Source organism: Chiloscyllium punctatum, unplaced genomic scaffold (genome assembly GCF_047496795.1).
Source record: "Chiloscyllium punctatum isolate Juve2018m unplaced genomic scaffold, sChiPun1.3 scaffold_338, whole genome shotgun sequence".
NCBI classification, from domain to species: domain Eukaryota; kingdom Metazoa; phylum Chordata; class Chondrichthyes; order Orectolobiformes; family Hemiscylliidae; genus Chiloscyllium; species Chiloscyllium punctatum.
In genome coordinates, this window is record NW_027310072.1 from 72,464 (window position 1) to 91,190 (window position 18,727).

General features: G+C 52.2%; 1 protein-coding gene across 1 annotated transcript in view; it reads right to left on the minus strand.

The window, feature by feature from the left end:
* The window catches only part of ufc1 (ubiquitin-fold modifier conjugating enzyme 1), a 13,082-nt gene extending 10,714 nt beyond the window's left edge, over positions 1 to 2,368 (minus strand). The window contains exon 1 of the mRNA XM_072567495.1: positions 2,221 to 2,368. Within this exon, the coding sequence (XP_072423596.1) occupies positions 2,221 to 2,343 (123 nt within the window). The 5' untranslated portion in view covers positions 2,344 to 2,368. The remainder of the gene's footprint in view (positions 1 to 2,220) is intronic.
* Positions 2,369 to 18,727: the final 16,359 nt, after the last annotated feature.

Sequence of the window (18,727 nt, forward strand, 5' to 3'; positions counted from 1 at the left end):
GTTGGGTTGGGGGTGGGGGAGGTAGCTGGGAAAGCGATTGAGTGGATGAAGGTGAGGGAGAAGGTGATCTGTCAGAGGGCGGAGAGATGGACGCATCCAGAGGGTGGTGCCGAGTTGGAGGCACTGGGGTGGGAGGGGGAAGGGGAAAAGAGGAAGCTGTTGCAATCCACATTGATCCCGTGTGGATGCGGGGGCCGGGATACGAGGCGGTCCTCCTCCAGGTGGTAACGGTTTGGCGGGGCAGGAGGCCCAGGACCTCCATGTCCTTGACAGAGTGGGAAAGGGGGAAGTTGAAGTGTTCAGACACGGGGTGGACGGTGCGGGTGTCCCAGAGATGTAATCGCCGTTTGTTCAACATATTGCATCCGTTGTATGACAGCATTATCTCGGTGTCCTACCATCCTGTCCCATTAGCTACCTGACAAAGGAGCAGCGCTCCGGAAGCTAGTGCTTCCAAATAAACCTGTCGGACTATAACCTGGTGTTGCGGGGTGTTCCAACGAGGTCAGTACAGAGGAAGCATTGCTGTCCCTGTCCCTGGGGGTGGGGGACAGTGTAGAGGGAGCTTTACTCTGTATCTAACCCCCTGTCCCTGGGAGTGGGGGACAGTGCAGAGGGAGCTTTACTCTGTATCTAACCCCCTGTCCCTGGGAGTGGGGGACAGTGTATAGGGAGCTTTACCCTGTATCTAACCCCCTGTCCCTGGGAGTGGGGGGACAGTGTAGAGGGAGCTTTACTCTGTATCTAACCCCTTGTCCCTGGGAGTGGTGGGACAGTGTAGAGGAGCTTTACTCTGTATCTAACCCCCTGTCCCTGGGAGTGGGGGACAGTGTAGAGGGAGCTTTACTCTGTATCTAACCCCCTGTCCCTGGGAGTGGGGGGACAGTGGAGAGGGAGCTTTACTCTGTATCTAACCACCCTGTCCCTGGGAGTGGGGGGACAGTGTAGACGGAGCTTTACTCTGTATCTAACCCCCGTCCCTGGGAGTGGGGGACAGTGTAGACGGAGCTTTACTCTGTATCTAACCCCCTGTCCCTGGGAGTGGGGGGACAGTGTAGAGGGAGCTTTACTCTGTATCTAACCCCCTGTCCCTGGGAGTGGGGGGACAGTGGAAAGGGAGCTTTACTCTGTATCTACCCCTCTGTCCCTGGGAGTGGTAGGGACATTGTAGCGGGAGCTTTACTCTGTATCTAACTCCCTGTCCCTGGGAGTGGGGGGACAGTGTAGAGGGAGCTTTACTCTGTATCTAACCCCCTGTCCCTGGGAGTGGGGGGACAGTGTAGAGGAAGCTTTACTCTGTATCTAACCCCCTGTCCCTGGGAGTGGGGAGACAGTGTAGAGGGAGCTTTACTCTGTATCTAACCCCCGTCCCTGGGAGTGGGGGACAGTGTAGAGGGAGCTTTACACTGTATCTAACCCCCTGTCCCTGGGAGTGGGGGGACAGTGTAGAAGGAGCTTTACTCTGTATCTAACCCCCTGTCCCTGGGAGTGGGGGACAGTGTAGAGGGAGCTTTACTCTGTATCTAACCCCCTGTCCCTGGGAGTGGGGGGGCAGTGTAGAGGGAGCTCTACTCTGTATCTAACCCCCTGTCCCTGGGAGTGGGGGGACAGTGTAGAGGGAGCTTTACTCTGTATCTAAACCCCTGTCCCTGGGAGTGGGGGACAGTGTAGAGGGAGCTTTACTCTGTATCTAACCCCCTGTCCCTGGGAGTGGGGGGGCAGTGTAGAGGAAGCTCTACTCTGTATCTAACCCCCTGTCCCTGGGAGTGGGGGGACAGTGTAGAGGAAGCTTTACTCTGTATCTAACCCCCTGTCCCTGGGAGTGGGGGACAGTGTAGAGGGAGCTTTACTCTGTATCTAACCCCCTGTCCCTGGGAGTGGGGGACAGTGTAGAGGAAGCTTTACTCTGTATCTAACCCCCTGTCCCTGGGAGTGGGGGGGCAGTGTAGAGGGAGCTTTACTCTGTATCTAACCCTGTGCTGGGGCAGGGTGAAGGGGGGTGGGGTGGGGTGGGGGGGAGAGGGCGCCATAACGAGTGTGAGAACGGAACCCGGATGATCAGAGGGAGGGTCCGCCCGGACATAATTGACGGCGACACCCACTCAGACCGGAAGTGGCGCCTCCGGATCGGAAGTCCACGCGGAGGTTGGACCCATGTCGCTGCGACACCGCCACCCCCGCCGTCCACCGCCTCCCCTCCCCCACCCCGGCCGCTTTTACCTTGATGAGCGCCTGGTACTCCTCCTTGAGGCGCTCTCGCCAGCGCTCGGCGTCCCGCGGGCCCGCGTTGGTCCGCAGCAGCGGGATCCCGCTCAGGATGCGGCGGGTGGCCTCGTCCGCCATGACAGCCGAGCCGGGGCCAGCTGCGCAGGCGCGCTATCCTACGCGCCCCGTAGCGGTGGCAGGAAGTGACATCGTGTGCGCACGCCCCCTTCCGCTGTGGCATGCCGGGAGTTGTAGTCTTTCCCTTTCCCTCCCTTGCCCACCCCATTCTGGTCAATGGGACCTGATGCACTGTTTTGACCTGAAACCCCAACCAGCTCCTGCCCTCTTGGCTTTGATGCCCGCAGCACCATTAAAGGCTTCAAATGGTGGTACATGGCAGGGTGCAATTTAGGTGATGAGCAGCACAGAAACAGACCCTTCGGCCCATCCTGTCCGTGCTATCCTAACCTAACCCAGTCCCCCGTTTACCAGCACTTAGCCCATCTCCCTCTAAACCCTTCCTATCCATGTCCCCCCCCCCGCCATCCTTTTAAATGTTGGCATTGTACCAGCCCCCACCACTTCCTCTGGCAGCGCATTCCACACACGTACCACCCTCTTTGGGGGGGGGGGGAAAGGTCACCCCTCGGGTCCCTTTCCCCCCTCTGACCTTAAACCCATGGCCCTGTAGTTCTAGGCTCACCCACCCCGGGGGAAAGGACCTTGTATGTTTGCCCTATCCACACTTCTTGTGATTTTATCAAACCTCTAAGGGTGACTCGGTGGTTAGCACTGCTGCCTCACAGCACCACAGTCCTCAGGCTCAATTCCAGCTTATGGCAACTGTCTTGAGTGTAGTTTGCACATTCTCCCTGTGTCTGCGTGGGTTTCCTCTCACAGTCCAAAAGATGTGCAGGTCAGGTAAATTGGCCGTGCTAAATTGTCCCATAGTGATTGGCGCATTAGTCAGCGGGAAATGGGTCTGGGTGGGTCACTCTTCGGAGGGTCGGTGTGGACCTGTTGGGCTGAAGGGCCTGTTCCCACACTGTAGGGAACCTATAAGGTCACGCTCCGGGGATGACGGATTCCGCCTCTCCCTGTAGCTCAAATCCTCCAACCCTGGTGACATCCTTGTCAATCTCTTCTGAACCATTTAAAGGTACACAACATCCTTCCGAGAGGAGGGATGCCAGAATAGTAATATCAATAGCTGTGCACACCCAGAACTCCTACACTTCCCACAGATGGTAGAGATCCCTTGGCCACACCTGTGACTAAGAAATGGCAGATAATTCAGGATCCCCCATTGAACAACGAAAACGCAATTTAGCAGAAACGGTGCAAAAATTGAGAAACCTCTTACAGAGAATTCAGCTACCCAAAACCTCAACAGTTCCAGATAACAGCAGTCATGCTGAAACGTGGGTGGCATGCTGGCTCAGTGGTTAGCACTGCTGCCTCACAGGGCCAGGGACCCAGGTTCAATCCCAGCCTCGGGTGACTGTATGTGTGGAGTTTGCACATTCTCCCCTGTGTCTGTGTGGGTTTCCTCCGGGTGCTCCGGTTTCCTCCACCAATCCACAGAGATGCAGGTTAGGGTGGATTGGCCCGTGCTAAATTGTCCCATAGTTCCCAGGGATGTGCGGGTTAGGGTGGATTGGCCCGTGCTAAATTGTCCCCGTAGTGCCCAGGGATGTGCAGGTTAGGGTGGATTGGCCGTGCTAAATTGTCCCCGTAGTGCCCAGGGATGTGCAGGTTAGGGTGGATTGGCCGTGCTTAATTGTCCCCGTAGTGCCCAGGGATGTGCAGGTTAGGGTGGATTGGCCCGTGCTAAATTGTCCCCGTAGTGCCCAGGGATGTGCAGGTTAGGGTGGATTGGCCGTGCTAAATTGTCCCATAGTTCCCAGGGATGTACAGGTTAGGGTGGATTGGCCCGTGCTAAATTGTCCCATAGTTCCCAGGGATGTGCAGGTTAGGGTGGATTGGCCCGTGCTAAATTGTCCCATAGTTCCCAGGGATGTGCGGGTTAGGGTGGATTGGCCCGTGCTAAATTGTCCCCGTAGTGCCCAGGGAAGTACAGGTTAGGGTGGATTGGCCCGTGCTAAATTGTCCCCATAGTGCCCAGGGATGTGCAGGTTAGGGTGGATTGGCCCGTGCTAAATTGTCCCCATAGTGCCCAGGGATGTGCAGGTTAGGGTGGATGGGCCATGCTAAATTGTCCCCGTAGTGCCCAGGGATGTACAGGTTAGGGTGGATTGGCCCGTGCTAAATTGTCCCCATAGTGCCCAGGGATGTGCAGGTTAGGGTGGATGGGCCGTGCTAAATTGTCCCCATAGTGCCCAGGGATGTGCAGGTTAGGGTGGATGGGCCATGCTAAATTGTCCCCGTAGTGCCCAGGGATGTACAGGTTAGGGTGGATTGGCCCGTGCTAAATTGTCCCCATAGTGCCCAGGGATGTGCAGGTTAGGGTGGATGGGCCGTGCTAAATTGTCCCATAGTTCCCAGGGATGTGCAGGTTAGGGTGGATTGGCCCGTGCTAAATTGTCCCATAGTTCCCAGGGATGTGCGGGTTAGGGTGGATTGGCCCGTGCTAAATTGTCCCCGTAGTGCCCAGGGAAGTACAGGTTAGGGTGGATTGGCCGTGCTAAATTGTCCCCATAGTGCCCAGGGATGTGCAGGTTAGGGTGGATTGGCCCGTGCTAAATTGTCCCCATAGTGCCCAGGGATGTGCAGGTTAGGGTGGATGGGCCGTGCTAAATTGTCCCCGTAGTGCCCAGGGATGTACAGGTTAGGGTGGATTGGCCCGTGCTAAATTGTCCCCATAGTGCCCAGGGATGTGCAGGTTAGGGTGGATGGGCCGTGCTAAATTGTCCCCGTAGTGCCCAGGGATGTGCAGGTTAGGGTGGATTTTCTGTGCTAAATTGTCCCCGTAGTGCCCAGGGATGTACAGGTTAGGGTGGATTGGCCGTGCTAAATTGTCCCCATAGTGCCCAGGGATGTGCAGGCTAGGGTGGATTGGCCCGTGCTAAATTGTCCCCATAGTGCCCAGGGATGTGCAGGTTAGGGTGGATTGGCCGTGCTAAATTGTCCCCGTAGTGCCCAGGGATGTGCAGGTTAGGGTGGATTTTCTGTGCTAAATTGTCCCCGTAGTGCCCAGGGATGTACAGGTTAGGCTGGATTGGCCGTGCTAAACTGTCCCATAGTGCCCAGGGATGTGCAGGTTAGGGTGGATTGGCCCGTGCTAAATTGTCCCATAGTGCCCAGGGATGTGCAGGTTAGGGTGGATTGGCCCGTGCTAAATTGTCCCCGTAGTGCCCAGGGATGTGCAGGTTAGGGTGGATTGGCCCGTGCTAAATTGTCCCCGTAGTGCCCAGGGATGTGCAGGTTAGGGTGGATTGGCCGTGCTAAATTGTCCCCATAGTGCCCAGGGATGTGCAGGTTAGGGTGGATTGGCCGTGCTAAATTGTCCCCGTAGTGCCCAGGGATGTACAGGTTAGGGTGGATTGGCCGTGCTAAACTGTCCCATAGTGCCCAGGGATGTGCAGGTTAGGGTGGATTGGCCCGTGCTAAATTGTCCCCGTAGTGCCCAGGGATGTGCAGGTTAGGGTGGATTGGCCGAGCTAAATTGTCCCCGTAGTGCCCAGGGATGTGCAGGTTAGGGTGGATTGGCCCGTGCTAAATTGTCCCCGTAGTGCCCAGGGATGTGCAGGTTAGGGTGGATTAGTCAGGACTAAATGTAGAGTAAAAGGATAGGGGAAGGGGTTGGTGTGGGCCTCGTGCCTGTTTCCACACTGTAGGGGTTCTATGAAAAGCTCAGCAGGTCTGGTAGCATCCGTGAAGAAAAATCAAAGTTAAAATTTCGGGTCTGGTGACCCTTCCTCAGAACCAGAAACGTTAACTTTGATTTCTCTTCACAGATGCTGCCAGACCTGCTGAGCTTTTCCAGCCACCTCCAGTTTTTCGTTTCTGATTCACAGCATCTGCAGTCCCGTCGGTTTTTAATAAATACAGTAACTGCTACTAATTGAATGTTCCAATTTAGTAACTTGTCTCATAAATACTCTTGGCAAAAAGGCAAATTCAGAAAAATTGATTTGTCTCACAGGCAACCTAACACCATTAACCCCTCCCCATTCCCCCACCCTATGCCCCCTCCCCTTTCCGCCCTCCCTCGCTCTCCCCATTTACCCCTCCGCTTACCCCTCCCCTTCCCCACTAACCCATCCCCTTCCCTGTGCTCCCTCCCCATTCCCTCCTCACCAGTCCCACCCTCTGCGCTCCCCCTCTCCATAAACCCCCTTCCCCATAAACCCCAATCCCCTTCCCCATAAACCCCTTCCCATTCCCCTTTCCCCCTCCCCCGTAAACCCCATTCCCCTCCCCATAAACGCCCCTCCCATAAACCCCCTTCCCCATAAGCCCCATCCCCATTCCCCATAAATTCCATTCCCCCTCCCCAAAAAAAACATTCCCCATAAATCCCATTCCCCTTCCCCATTATCACCCTCCCCCGTAAACCCCCTTCCCCATAAACCCCATTCCCCATATACCCCCTTCCCCATAAACCTCATTCCCCCTCCCGATAAACCCCATTCCCCATAAAGCCTATTCCCCCTCCCTGTAAATCCCATTCCCCATAAACCCCTTTCCCCCTCCCCGTAAACCCCATTCCCCATAAACCCCATTCCGCATAAACCCCATTCCCCATAAACCCCCTTCCCCATAAACCCCATTCTCCATAAAACCCATTCCCCCTCCCCATAAACCCCATTCCCCATAAACCCCATTCCCCATAAACCCCCTTCCCCATAAACCCCATTCTCCATAAAACCCATTCCCCCTCCCCATAAACCCCATTCCCCATAAACCCCATTCCCCATAAACCCTATTCCCCAACAAGCCCATCCCCCCTCCCCATAACTGCAGGAGGCCCCTGCAGTTAAAACCTGCACGCCCCCCAACCCCCCATGCCCCCCCCTCCCCCCAGCCCCCAACAACACCAAACGTTTCTCGTCCCGTTCCACCAGTCCTGGGGCATGATGAGTTCCCATCCAAATCCTCCTTCTCCAATGTGATGCCCTCACAGCGGGCAGTGGGGTCCAGATGCCACTCTGGGTGAACACGTCCTCACCTCCCCCCTCCCCCTCACCCCGTCCCTTTCCCTTGGACGCTCCTGCCCCTTCCCTTACTCCGGTCATCAATCCCTCCGTCGAGGGGTTAAAATTCCTTCCTGTCTCCCCTCTCTATATCCCTCATCATGCTCTTCATCTCAAACATGTCCCCACTCAATCTCCCTCCACTCCAGGGAAAACTACCCCAGTCTGTCCAATCTCTGTTTATCACTGAAACTCTCCAACCCCCAAAGGGGTAACATCCTGGTAAATCTCTCCCAGTCCCCAAAGGGTAACATCCTGGTAAATCTCTCCCAGTCCCCAAAGGGTAACATCCTGGTAAATCTCTCCCAACCCCCAAAGGGTAACATCCTGGTAAATCTCTCCCAGTCCCCAAAGGGGAACATCCTGGAAAATCTCTCCCAGCCCCCAAAGGGTAACATCCTGGTAAATCTCTCCCACACCCTAAAGGGTAACATCCTGGTAAATCTCTCCAAGTCCCCAAAGGGTAACATCCTGGAAAATCTCTCCCAGCCCCCAAAGGGTAACATCCTGGTAAATCTCTCCCAACCCCCAAAGGGTAACATCCTGGTAAATCTCTCCCAGTCCCCAAAGGGGAACATCCTGGAAAATCTCTCCCAGCCCCCAAAGGGTAACATCCTGGTAAATCTCTCCCAGTCCCCAAAGGGTAACATCCTGGTAAATCTCTCCCAGTCCCCAAAGGGTATCATCCTGGTAAATCTCTCCCAGTCCCCAAAGGGTAACATCCTGGTAAATCTCTCCCAGTCCCCAAAGGGTAACTTCCTGGTAAATCTCTCCCAGTCCCCACAGGGTAACATCCTGGGAAATCTCTCCCAGTCCCCAAAGGGTAAAATCCTGGTAAATCTCTCCCAGCCCCCAAAGGGTAACATCCTGGTAAATCTCTCCCAACCCCCAAAGGGTAACATCCTGGTAAATCTCTCCCAGTCCCCAAAGGGTAACATCCTGGTAAATCTCTCCCAGCCCCCAAAGGGTAACATCCTGGTAAATCTCTCCCACACCCTAAAGGGTAACATCCTGGTAAATCTCTCCAAGTCCCCAAAGGGTAACATCCTGGTAAATCTCTCCCAGTCCCCAAAGGGTAACATCCTGGGAAATCTCTCCCAGCCCCCAAAGGGTAACATCCTGGTAAATCTCTCCCAGTCCCCAAAGGGTAACATCCTGGTAAATCTCTCCCAGGCCCCAAAGGGTAACATCCTGGTAAATCTCTCTCAGCCCCGAAAGGGTAACATCCTGGTGATTCTCTCCCACCCCCCAAAGGGTAACATCCTGGTAAATCTCTCCCAGCCCCCAAAGGGTAACATCCTGGTAAATCTCTCCCAGTCCCCAAAGGGTAACATCCTGGTAAATCTCTCCCAACCCCCAAAGGGTAACATCCTGGTAAATCTCTCCCATTCCCAGAGGGTAACATCCTGGTAAATCTCTCCCAGCCCCCAAAGGGTAACATCCTGGTAAATCTCTCCCAGTCCCCAAAGGGGTAACATCCTGGTAAATCTCTCCCAGCCCCCAAAGGGGCAACATCCTGGTAAATCTCTCCCAGTCCCCAAACGGTAACATCCTGGTAAATCTCTCCCAGTCCCCAAAGGGTAACATCCTGGTAAATCTCTCCCAACCCCCAAAGGGTAACATCCTGGTAAATCTCTCCCAGTCCCCAAAGGGGAACATCCTGGAAAATCTCTCCCAGCCCCCAAAGGGTAACATCATGGTAAATCTCTCCCAACCCCCAAAGGGTAACATCCTGGTAAATCTCTCCCAGTCCCCAAAGGGGAACATCCTGGAAAATCTCTCCCAGCCCCCAAAGGGTAACATCCTGGTAAATCTCTCACAGCCCCCAAAGGGTAACATCCTGGTAAATCTCTCCCAGTCCCCAAAGGGTAACATCCTCGTAAATCTCTCCCAGCCCCCAAAGGGTAACATCCTGGTAAATCTCTCCCAGTCCCCAAAGGGTAACATCCTGGTAAATCTCTCCCAACCCCCAAAGGGTAACATCCTGGTAAATCTCTCCCATTCCCAGAGGGTAACATCCTGGTAAATCTCTCCCAGCCCCCAAAGGGTAACATCCTGGTAAATCTCTCCCAGTCCCCAAAGGGGTAACATCCTGGTAAATCTCTCCCAGCCCCCAAAGGGGTAACATCCTGGTAAATCTCTCCCAGTCCCCAAACGGTAACATCCTGGTAAATCTCTCCCAGTCCCCAAAGGGTAACATCCTGGTAAATCTCTCCCAACCCCCAAAGGGTCACATCCTGGTAAATCTCTCCCAGTCCCCAAAGGGGAACATCCTGGAAAATCTCTCCCAGCCCCCAAAGGGTAACATCCTGGTAAATCTCTCCCAACCCCCAAAGGGTAACATCCTGGTAAATCTCTCCCAGTCCCCAAAGGGGAACATCCTGGAAAATCTCTCCCAGCCCCCAAAGGGTAACATCCTGGTAAATCTCTCCCAGTCCCCAAAGGGTAACATCCTGGTAAATCTCTCCCAGTCCCCAAAGGGTATCATCCTGGTAAATCTCTCCCAGTCCCCAAAGGGTAACATCCTGGTAAATCTCTCCCAGTCCCCAAAGGGTAACATCCTGGTAAATCTCTCCCAGTCCCCACAGGGTAACATCCTGGGAAATCTCTCCCAGTCCCCAAAGGGTAAAATCCTGGTAAATCTCTCCCAGCCCCCAAAGGGTAACATCCTGGTAAATCTCTCCCAACCCCCAAAGGGTAACATCCTGGTAAATCTCTCCCAGTCCCCAAAGGGTAACATCCTGGTAAATCTCTCCCAGCCCCCAAAGGGTAACATCCTGGTAGATCTCTCCCACACCCTAAAGGGTAACATCCTGGTAAATCTCTCCAAGTCCCCAAAGGGTAACATCCTGGTAAATCTCTCCCAGTCCCCAAAGGGTAACATCCTGGTAAATCTCTCCCACCCCCAAAGGGTAACATCCTGGTAAATCACTCCCAGACCCCAAAGGGTAACTTCCTGGTAAATCTCTCCCAGACCCCAAAGGGTAACATCCTGGTAAATCTCTTCCAGACCCCAAAGGGTAACTTCCTGGTAAATCTCTCCCAACCCCCAAAGGGTTACATCCTGGTAAATCTCTCCCAACCCCCAAAGGGTAACATCCTGGTAAATCTCTCCCAGTCCCCAAAGGGTAAAATCCTGGTAATTCTCTCCCAGTCCCCAAAGGGTAACATCCTGGTAAATCTCTCCCAACCCCCAAAGGGTAACATCCTGGTAAATCTCTCCCAGTCCCCAAAGGGTAACATCCTGGTAAATCTCTCCCAGCCCCCAAAGGGTAACATCCTGGTAAATCTCTCCCACACCCGAAAGGGTAACATCCTGGTAAATCTCTCCAAGTCCCCAAAGGGTAACATCCTGGTAAATCTCTCCCAGGCCCCAAAGGGTAACATCCTGGTAAATCTCTCCCAGTCCCCAAAGGGTAACATCCTGGTAAATCTCTCCCAGCCCCCAAAGGGTAACATCCTGGTAAATCTCTCCCAGTCCCCAAAGGGTAACAACCTGGTAAATCTCTCCCAGGCCCCAAAGGGTAACATCCTGGTAAATCTCTCCCAGCCCCCAAAGGGTAACATCCTGGTGATTCTCTCCCACCCCCCAAAGGGTAACATCCTGGTAAATCTCTCCCACCCCCCAAAGGGTAACATCCTGGTAAATCTCTCCCAGCCCCCAAAGGGTAACATCCTGGTAAATCTCTCCCAGTCCCCAAAGGGTAACATCCTGGTAAATCTCTCCCAGGCCCCAAAGGGTAACATCCTGGTAAATCTCTCCCAGCCCCCAAAGGGTAACATCCTGGTGATTCTCTCCCAGCCCCCAAAGGGTAACATCCTGGTAAATCTCTCCCACCCCCAAAGGGTAACATCCTGGTAAATCTCTCCCAGTCCCCAAGGGTAACATCCTGGTAAATCACTCCCAGACCCCAAAGGGTAACTTCCTGGTAAATCTCTCCCAGACCCCAAAGGGTAACATCCTGGTAAATCTCTCCCAGACCCCAAAGGGTAACTTCCTGGTAAATCTCTCCCAACCCCCAAAGGGTCACATCCTGGTAAATCTCTCCCAACCCCCAAAGGGTAACATCCTGGTAAATCTCTCCCAGTCCCCAAAGGGTAACATCCTGGTAAATCTCTCCCAGTCCCCAAAGGGTAACATCCTGGTAAATCTCTCCCAGTCCCCAAAGGGTAACATCCAGGTAAATCTCTCCCAGTCCCCAAAGGGTAACATCCTGGTAAATCTCTCCCAGTCCCCAAAGGGTAACATCCTGGTAAATCTCTCCCAGCCCCCAAAGGGTAACATCCTGGTAAATCTCTCCCAGCCCCAAAGGGTAACATCCTGGTAAATCTCTCCCAGTCCCTGCACCGTCTCCCGTACTATCATAGAGATTCCAGAACTGCACGCAGTGTTGTCACTGTGCCTAATCAATCCCTTGTGGAATTTCAGCATAACCCTGCTGCTCTCAAAACCTATGTTGGAGCATGTTACTGCAGATGCTGGAGTTTGTCCAGAAGACAGCGAATGTCGGAGCTCGGAAGGAGTAAGACAGCGTCCATGGAGAGAGAGCGAGCTAATGTTTTTGAGTCTGGGTGAAGATTCATGTGGACTCAAAATGTCAGCGTGCTCTCTCTCCATGGATGCTGTCTGACTTGCTGTGATCTCCAGCATTTTTTTGTTTTAAATATCCTAGCTCCCTTTCTTCGCCTTCTGGATACAGTATGGTCTGTGGTCAGACCATCGCACGCATAGAACATAGAACATAGAACAATACAGCACAGAACAGGCCCTTCGGCCCACGATGTTGTGCCGAACTTCTATCCTAGATTAAGCACCCATCCATGTACCTATCCAAATGCCGCTTAAAGGTCGCCAATGATTCTGACTCTACCACTCCCACGGGCAGCGCATTCCATGCCCCCACCACTCTCTGGGTAAAGAACCCACCCCTGACATCTCCCCTTCCACCCTTCACCTTAAATTTATGTCCCCTTGTAACACTCTGTTGTACCCGGGGAAAAAGTTTCTGACTGTCTACTCTATCTATTCCTCTGATCATCTTATAAACCTCTATCAAGTCACCCCTCATCCTTCGCCGTTCCAACGAGAAAAGGCCGAGAACTCTCAACCTATCCTTGTACGACCTACTCTCCATTCCAGGCAACATCCTGGTAAATCTTCTCTGCACCCTCTCCAAAGCCTCCACATCTTTCCTAAAGTGAGGCGACCAGAACTGCACACAGTACTCCAAATGTGGCCTAACCAAAGTCCTGTACAGCTGCAACATCACCTCACGACTCTTGAATTCAATCCCTCTGCTAATGAACGATAAATGGCCAATTTTCACTCCTGCATGAAAATTGGCCATTTGGCCCATTAAATCTGTTCTGTCATTCAATGGTTAATCTGATAATCCTTGACTCGAGTTTTCTGCCTTCCCCCCCCCCCCATAACCCTTGATTCCCCTTCCTGACTTCAAATCTGTCTGACCCAGCCTCGACAGGAGATGCCCTGATTCATTTCCCTTGGAGAGAAGGGGCTGTCTCCTCACCTCTGTTTTAGATTTAGATTACTTACGGTGTGGAAAGAGGCCCTTCGGCCCAACAAGTCCACACCGACCCTCCAAAGAGCAACCCACCCAGACCCATTCTCCTACATTTACCCCTTCACCTAACACTACGGGCAATTTAGTCTGGCCAATTCACCCTAACCTGCAGATCTTTGGACTGTGGGAGGAAACCAGAGCAAACCCACACAGACACGCAGGGGGAGAACGTGCAAACTCCACACCGACAGTTGCCTGAGGCTGGAATCGAACCTGAGACCGTGAGGCCGCAGTGCTAACCACTGTGCCACCCTGCCGCCCACTAGACAGGCCAGTCATTCGGAGTTCCACTCGTACAGCACGGAAACAGACCCTCTCAGTCCAACTCGGATCAAACTATACCAATCCCACCTTCCCGCGTTTGGCCCTTATCCCACGCAACCCTTTCCTGTTCTTGCACCGATCTTTTCAATTCAGCGTTTCATTTGGAATCGAAAGTTGAGGGGGTTTCCTGGGACTGACGGAGTTTGGCACGTGCTGGGAAGCTCACGGTTCTGAGAGATGGAGACTGCACCGAGCTCCACCCGGTTTCAGGACGCACATGGACGCGGCTTTGAAAAGTCAGAATCTTCAAGGTGGAAGACCTTTCTGTCTTCAGTCTTCAGTCCCAATGTCTGTTTTGTTCATGTCATACAATAAACTCCGTATTGGTTCAGACAAAGGACTCATCTTGTTAGATTAGATTGCGTGGGAAATAGAAGGCACTCACTTCGGTAATTTCAGTCCGAGACAAGATGTGAAGCAGCAGTATCATTTATTATACTCTTGCAACAGTGGTGTCTACAAGATAGGCACCCCGAGTTAAACAACTATACGATTTTTATACAATTCATTTCTCTTTCCCACCTCCCACTACTCTGGACCCGGGGCCCCTTCCTCTTGTCTATCTCTTGCCTTATCTGACATTGTGCATGACAAAGTCCATTTCACCACATCCCTCTGTGATCTATTGTTAGCATATATCCTCCTTCACTGCCATCTGCTTCCTTGCTTGCGAAAGCAACATTTTCTCTCATTCTTCGTCCACACTGAACCTTAGATTCCTCTTGATTGTGGTTTTTGCAGATGCTTTATAACCGTTTGTACGAGCACATCTAGCTTAACCGACACTCCCTTCCTGATTCAGCCTTGTGATTTTTGCAGAAACAACATTTATAATTGCTCATCACAATTAGACTCCCTACAGTGTGTGAGGAAACAGGCCCTTCGGCCCAACAGATCCACACCGACCCTCCGAAGAGTAATCCACCCAAACCCCTTTTCCCTCTGACTCATGCACCTGATTGACAATTTAGCACGTGCCAATTCACCCTGACCTGCACATCCCTGGGCACTACCGGGACAATTTAGCACGGCCAATCCACCCTAACCTGCACATCTTTGGACTGTGGGAGGAAACCGGAGCACCCGGAGGGAACCCACACAGACACGGGGAGAACGTCCAAACTCCACACAGTCAGTCGCCTGAGGTTGGAATCGAACCCGGGACCCTGGTGCTGTGAGGCAGCAGTGCTAACCACTGAGCCACCGTTAATAGTCACTTGGTGACAGCGAGGTAATCCAAGCCAGAGTTGGAGGATTTGAGCGACAGGGAGAGGCTGAATAGACTGGGGCTGTTTTCCCTGGAGCGTCGGAGGCTGAGGGGTGACCTTATAGAGGTTTATAAAATCATGAGGGGGGGCATGGAGAGGGTAAATAGACAAGGTCTTTTCCCCCTGGGGTGGGGGGAGCCCAGAACTAGAGGGTTATAAAATCATGAGGGGGGGGGACATGGATAGGGTAAATAGACAAGGTCTTTTCCCCCTGGGGTGGGGGGAGTCCAGAACTAGAGGTTTATAAAATCATGGGGGGGGGGCATGGATAGGGTAAATAGACAAGGTCTTTTCCCCCTGGGGTGGGTGAGTCCAGAACTAGAGGGTTATAAAATCATGAGGGGGGGGTATGTATAGGGTAAATAGACAAGGTATTTTCCCCCTGGGGTGGGGGGAGCCCAGACCTAGAGGGCGTAGGTTTAGGGTGAGAGGGGAAAGATATAAAAGAGACCTAAGGGGCAACTTTTTCCCCCAGAAGGTGGTGCGTGTATGGAATGAGCTGCCAGAGGAAGTGGTGGAGGCTGGTACAATTACAACATTTAAGAGGCATTTGGATGGGTATATGAATAGGAAGGGTTTGGAGGGATATGGGCCGGGTGCTGGCAGGTGGCACTAGATTGGGTTGGGATATCTGGTCGGGTAAACCGAAGGGTCTGTTTCCGTGCTGTACATCTCTATGACTCTATAAAAGCAGGAGAAAATAGGCTGGCGGTCACAGTGGGGGTCAGGTAGTGTCACAGGTGGCATGGTGGCTCCGTGGTTAGCACCAGGGAGCTGGGTTCGATTCCCACCTCGAGTGACTGTCTGTGTGGTGTTTGCATGTTCTCCCTGTGTCTGTGTGGGTTCCCTCTAGTTTTCCACCACAGGGAGTGGGGTGTATTATTTCCCCTCCCCCCCCCCAATTCTATTTTGATTTAATCCCTGCCCTCCCCTTCACTGTTTGATCACACAGCATTGCCGTCTGAGGAGGGCCCTGCTTGTCACTGGCTACTTGGGTGTTTGCTTACTTCCTGGTGATGGAATATCAAGAAAGATTTACATGTTGTTCTTCACTGTGTCCAACACCCGCACGCACGCACACACACACACACACACACACACACACGACACATGACTGCTGGGGAAAAATAAGCTGTCGTGTGGAGAAAACTTTTGAAAAGACAAAAAAAAAGAATTAACGGGAGCAGCAGAGGGAACAAAAATATAAACAGGAGCGTTCGAAGTTTAAAAAAAACAGAAAAATTAAAAGCAGGAATAAAAATTATTGCAGATGCTGGAATCGAAATATGCTGGAGTCACAGCAGGTCAGGTGGCACGGTGGCTCAGTGGTTAGCACCGCTGCCTCGTGGCACCAGGGTCCCGGGTTCGATTCCAACCTCGGGTGACTGTGTGGAGTTTGCACATTATACCCAACCCCCCCCCCCCGCCCCCCCCCCCCTCCCTCCCCGATTCCGGTCTGCGTGGGTTTCCTCCGGGTGCTCCGGTTTCCTCCTACATTCCAAACATGTGCAGGTCAGGGTGGATTGGCCCGTGCTAAATTGTCCCGTAGTGCCCAGGGATGTGCAGGTTAGGGTGGATTGGCCGTGCTAAATTGTCCCGTAGTGCCCAGGGATGTACAGGTTAGGGTGGATTGGCCGTGCTAAATTGTCCCCGTAGTGCCCAGGGATGTACAGGTTAGGGTGGATTGGCCCGTGCTAAATTGTCCCCGTAGTGCCCAGGGATGTGCAGGTTAGGGTGGATTGGCCGTGCTAAATTGTCCCCGTAGTGCCCAGGGATGTGCAGGTTAGGGTGGATTGGCCCGTGCTAAATTGTCCCGTAGTGCCCAGGGATGTACAGGTTAGGGTGGATTGGCCGTGCTAAATTGTCCCCGTAGTGCCCAGGGATGTGCAGGTTAGGGTGGATTGGCCGTGCTAAATTGTCCCCGTAGTGCCCAGGGATGTGCAGGTTAGGGTGGATTGGCCCGTGCTAAATTGTCCCGTAGTGCCCAGGGATGTACAGGTTAGGGTGGATTGGCCGTGCTAAATTGTCCCCGTAGTGCCCAGGGATGTGCAGGTTAGGGTGGATTGGCCGTGCTAAATTGTCCCCGTAGTGCTCAGGGATGTGCAGGTTAGGGTGGATTGGCCGTGCTAAATTGTCCCCGTAGTGCCCAGGGATGTACAGGTTAGGGTGGATTGGCCGTGCTAAATTGTCCCCGTAGTACCCAGGGATGTGCAGGTTAGGGTGGATTAGCCGTGCTAAATTGTTCCATAGTGCCCAGGGATGTGCAGGTTAGGGTGGATTGGCCGTGCTAAATTGTCCCCGTAGTGCCCAGGGATGTGCAGGTTAGGATAGATCGGCCGTGCTAAACTGTCCTGTAGTGCCCAGGGATGTGCAGGTTAGGGTGGATTAGGCTGGACTAAATATAGGGTTGAGGAATGGGTCTGGGTGAGTTGCTCTTCAGAGGGTCGGTGTGGACTTGTTGGGCCGAAGGGCCTGTTTCCACACTGGAGGGAATCTAATTTATATCCAGAGTGAGGCGCTGGAAAAGCACAGCAGGTCTGGAAGCATCTGAGGATCAGGAGAGTCGATGTGTTGGCCATAAGCCCTTCATCAGGAATGAGGCTTGCAGGCCTGTGGTGGGGGGGAGGTGATGACAGATACATGGGAGGGGAGTAGGGCTTATTTATAATGTCTCAATTTATATTTCTAATTTATACGTCTCAATTAAGTCACCTCTCAACCTTCTTCTCTCTAACAAGGGGTGTGTTTGAGGGGCTCAGCAGTGAGTTGGGGGAGGTAGTTACTAAGTTATCCAGGTGTTAGAACAAGTATTAATCTCTAACCTATCTGTGGTAACTACTCAGTTAAATGTGTCCGAACGAGGATCTAACGTTTGAATTGAGGCAACATCTTTGTAGGTTTTTATTTCCCACAAAATGGTTTCTCGATTAAAAAAAGAATCCTCTATGAACCTGTACTGCTGATTCGCAGAATTAAGCTGAAATTCAAAGGTGAGAGGATAATAGAGTTTTCATAAAATGAATACTGACACATTAATCGACCATTTGAACCAACCTTGATCTGATTTATGACTTGACAATTTACATAAATAAGATTTCTTTCCCAGGCAATATCACTGGATTAACTTGCTGTAAATGCTGTCACCTTATTATATGTGATTGGTCTTTCTTGTGATTAAGGTTGCACTATTTCTTAAAAAAACATATAAAGAATGTGTAATTTTCAAATGTAAATGTGCAACTTCACCACAGAACACTGAAGCCTTAAACCTCTAAATTGCTGGATAGAATTGTGTCAATGTCCCTTAATTAAAAAAAACTAATTACCCTTCCTTTTTTGAGTAGACCATATTCGTTGATTCTTTTGACCAATCTCGAACCGAGAGGCCTCTCTTGAGAGGCCTTACATCTTCATGAATCCTTCGAAGTCTACAGCTCAAACTCAAGTCTCCTATTTTGGCACAGGGTTCCCGATGCTGAGTAATTGCCCATCAGTTGTTTCTCCTTCCCAGGCAGTGCCTGAACATAGAGTCTTGGTGTTGTCCCAATGCTTTTGGTCAGGGTAGACTACAGTACACTTCACTGATGACCCAAGCTTTGTGCAAGGTCAGAGCTATAGTGAACGGTTTATGTGAGGAAAGATGGGAGGACGTTTAAGAAGAACAGGCATTTGGGTTGAATGGTTAGTTGATGAGCCGATCTAAAGCTAACACATACTATACAGAGCAACTGGCACCTCCGATTTCAGGAGACTCTGATACAGAACCATCACACGGATGGGGTCGGAATAATGGCTGTCTCGGTGAACTGGAATGTAACAGGTGAGGGTACAATTGGGAACAAAAACGACGTGGACGTTGCTGGAAAAGCTCAGCAGGTCCGGCAGCACCTGTGCAGAGAAATCAAAGGTAACGTTTTTGGAGCCAGCGACTCTTCGGACTGGACTGAGAAAGTTAACTTTGATTTCTCTGCACAGGTGCTGCCGGACCCGCTGAGCTTTTCCAGCAACGTCTGGGTTTTGTTTCTGATTTCGGTCCTTTTGGTTTTTTTTTTAGTTTGTATCCGAAGTGGCTCTGACCGATGGACGTTTTACGATTTGCCGTTTGATTTAAGGATATTTGAGAGCCGCGTTGTCGAGGGATCCAGGAACAACAGAATCTCGTGATCGAATGGTTCCGCCGTTTGCGCGA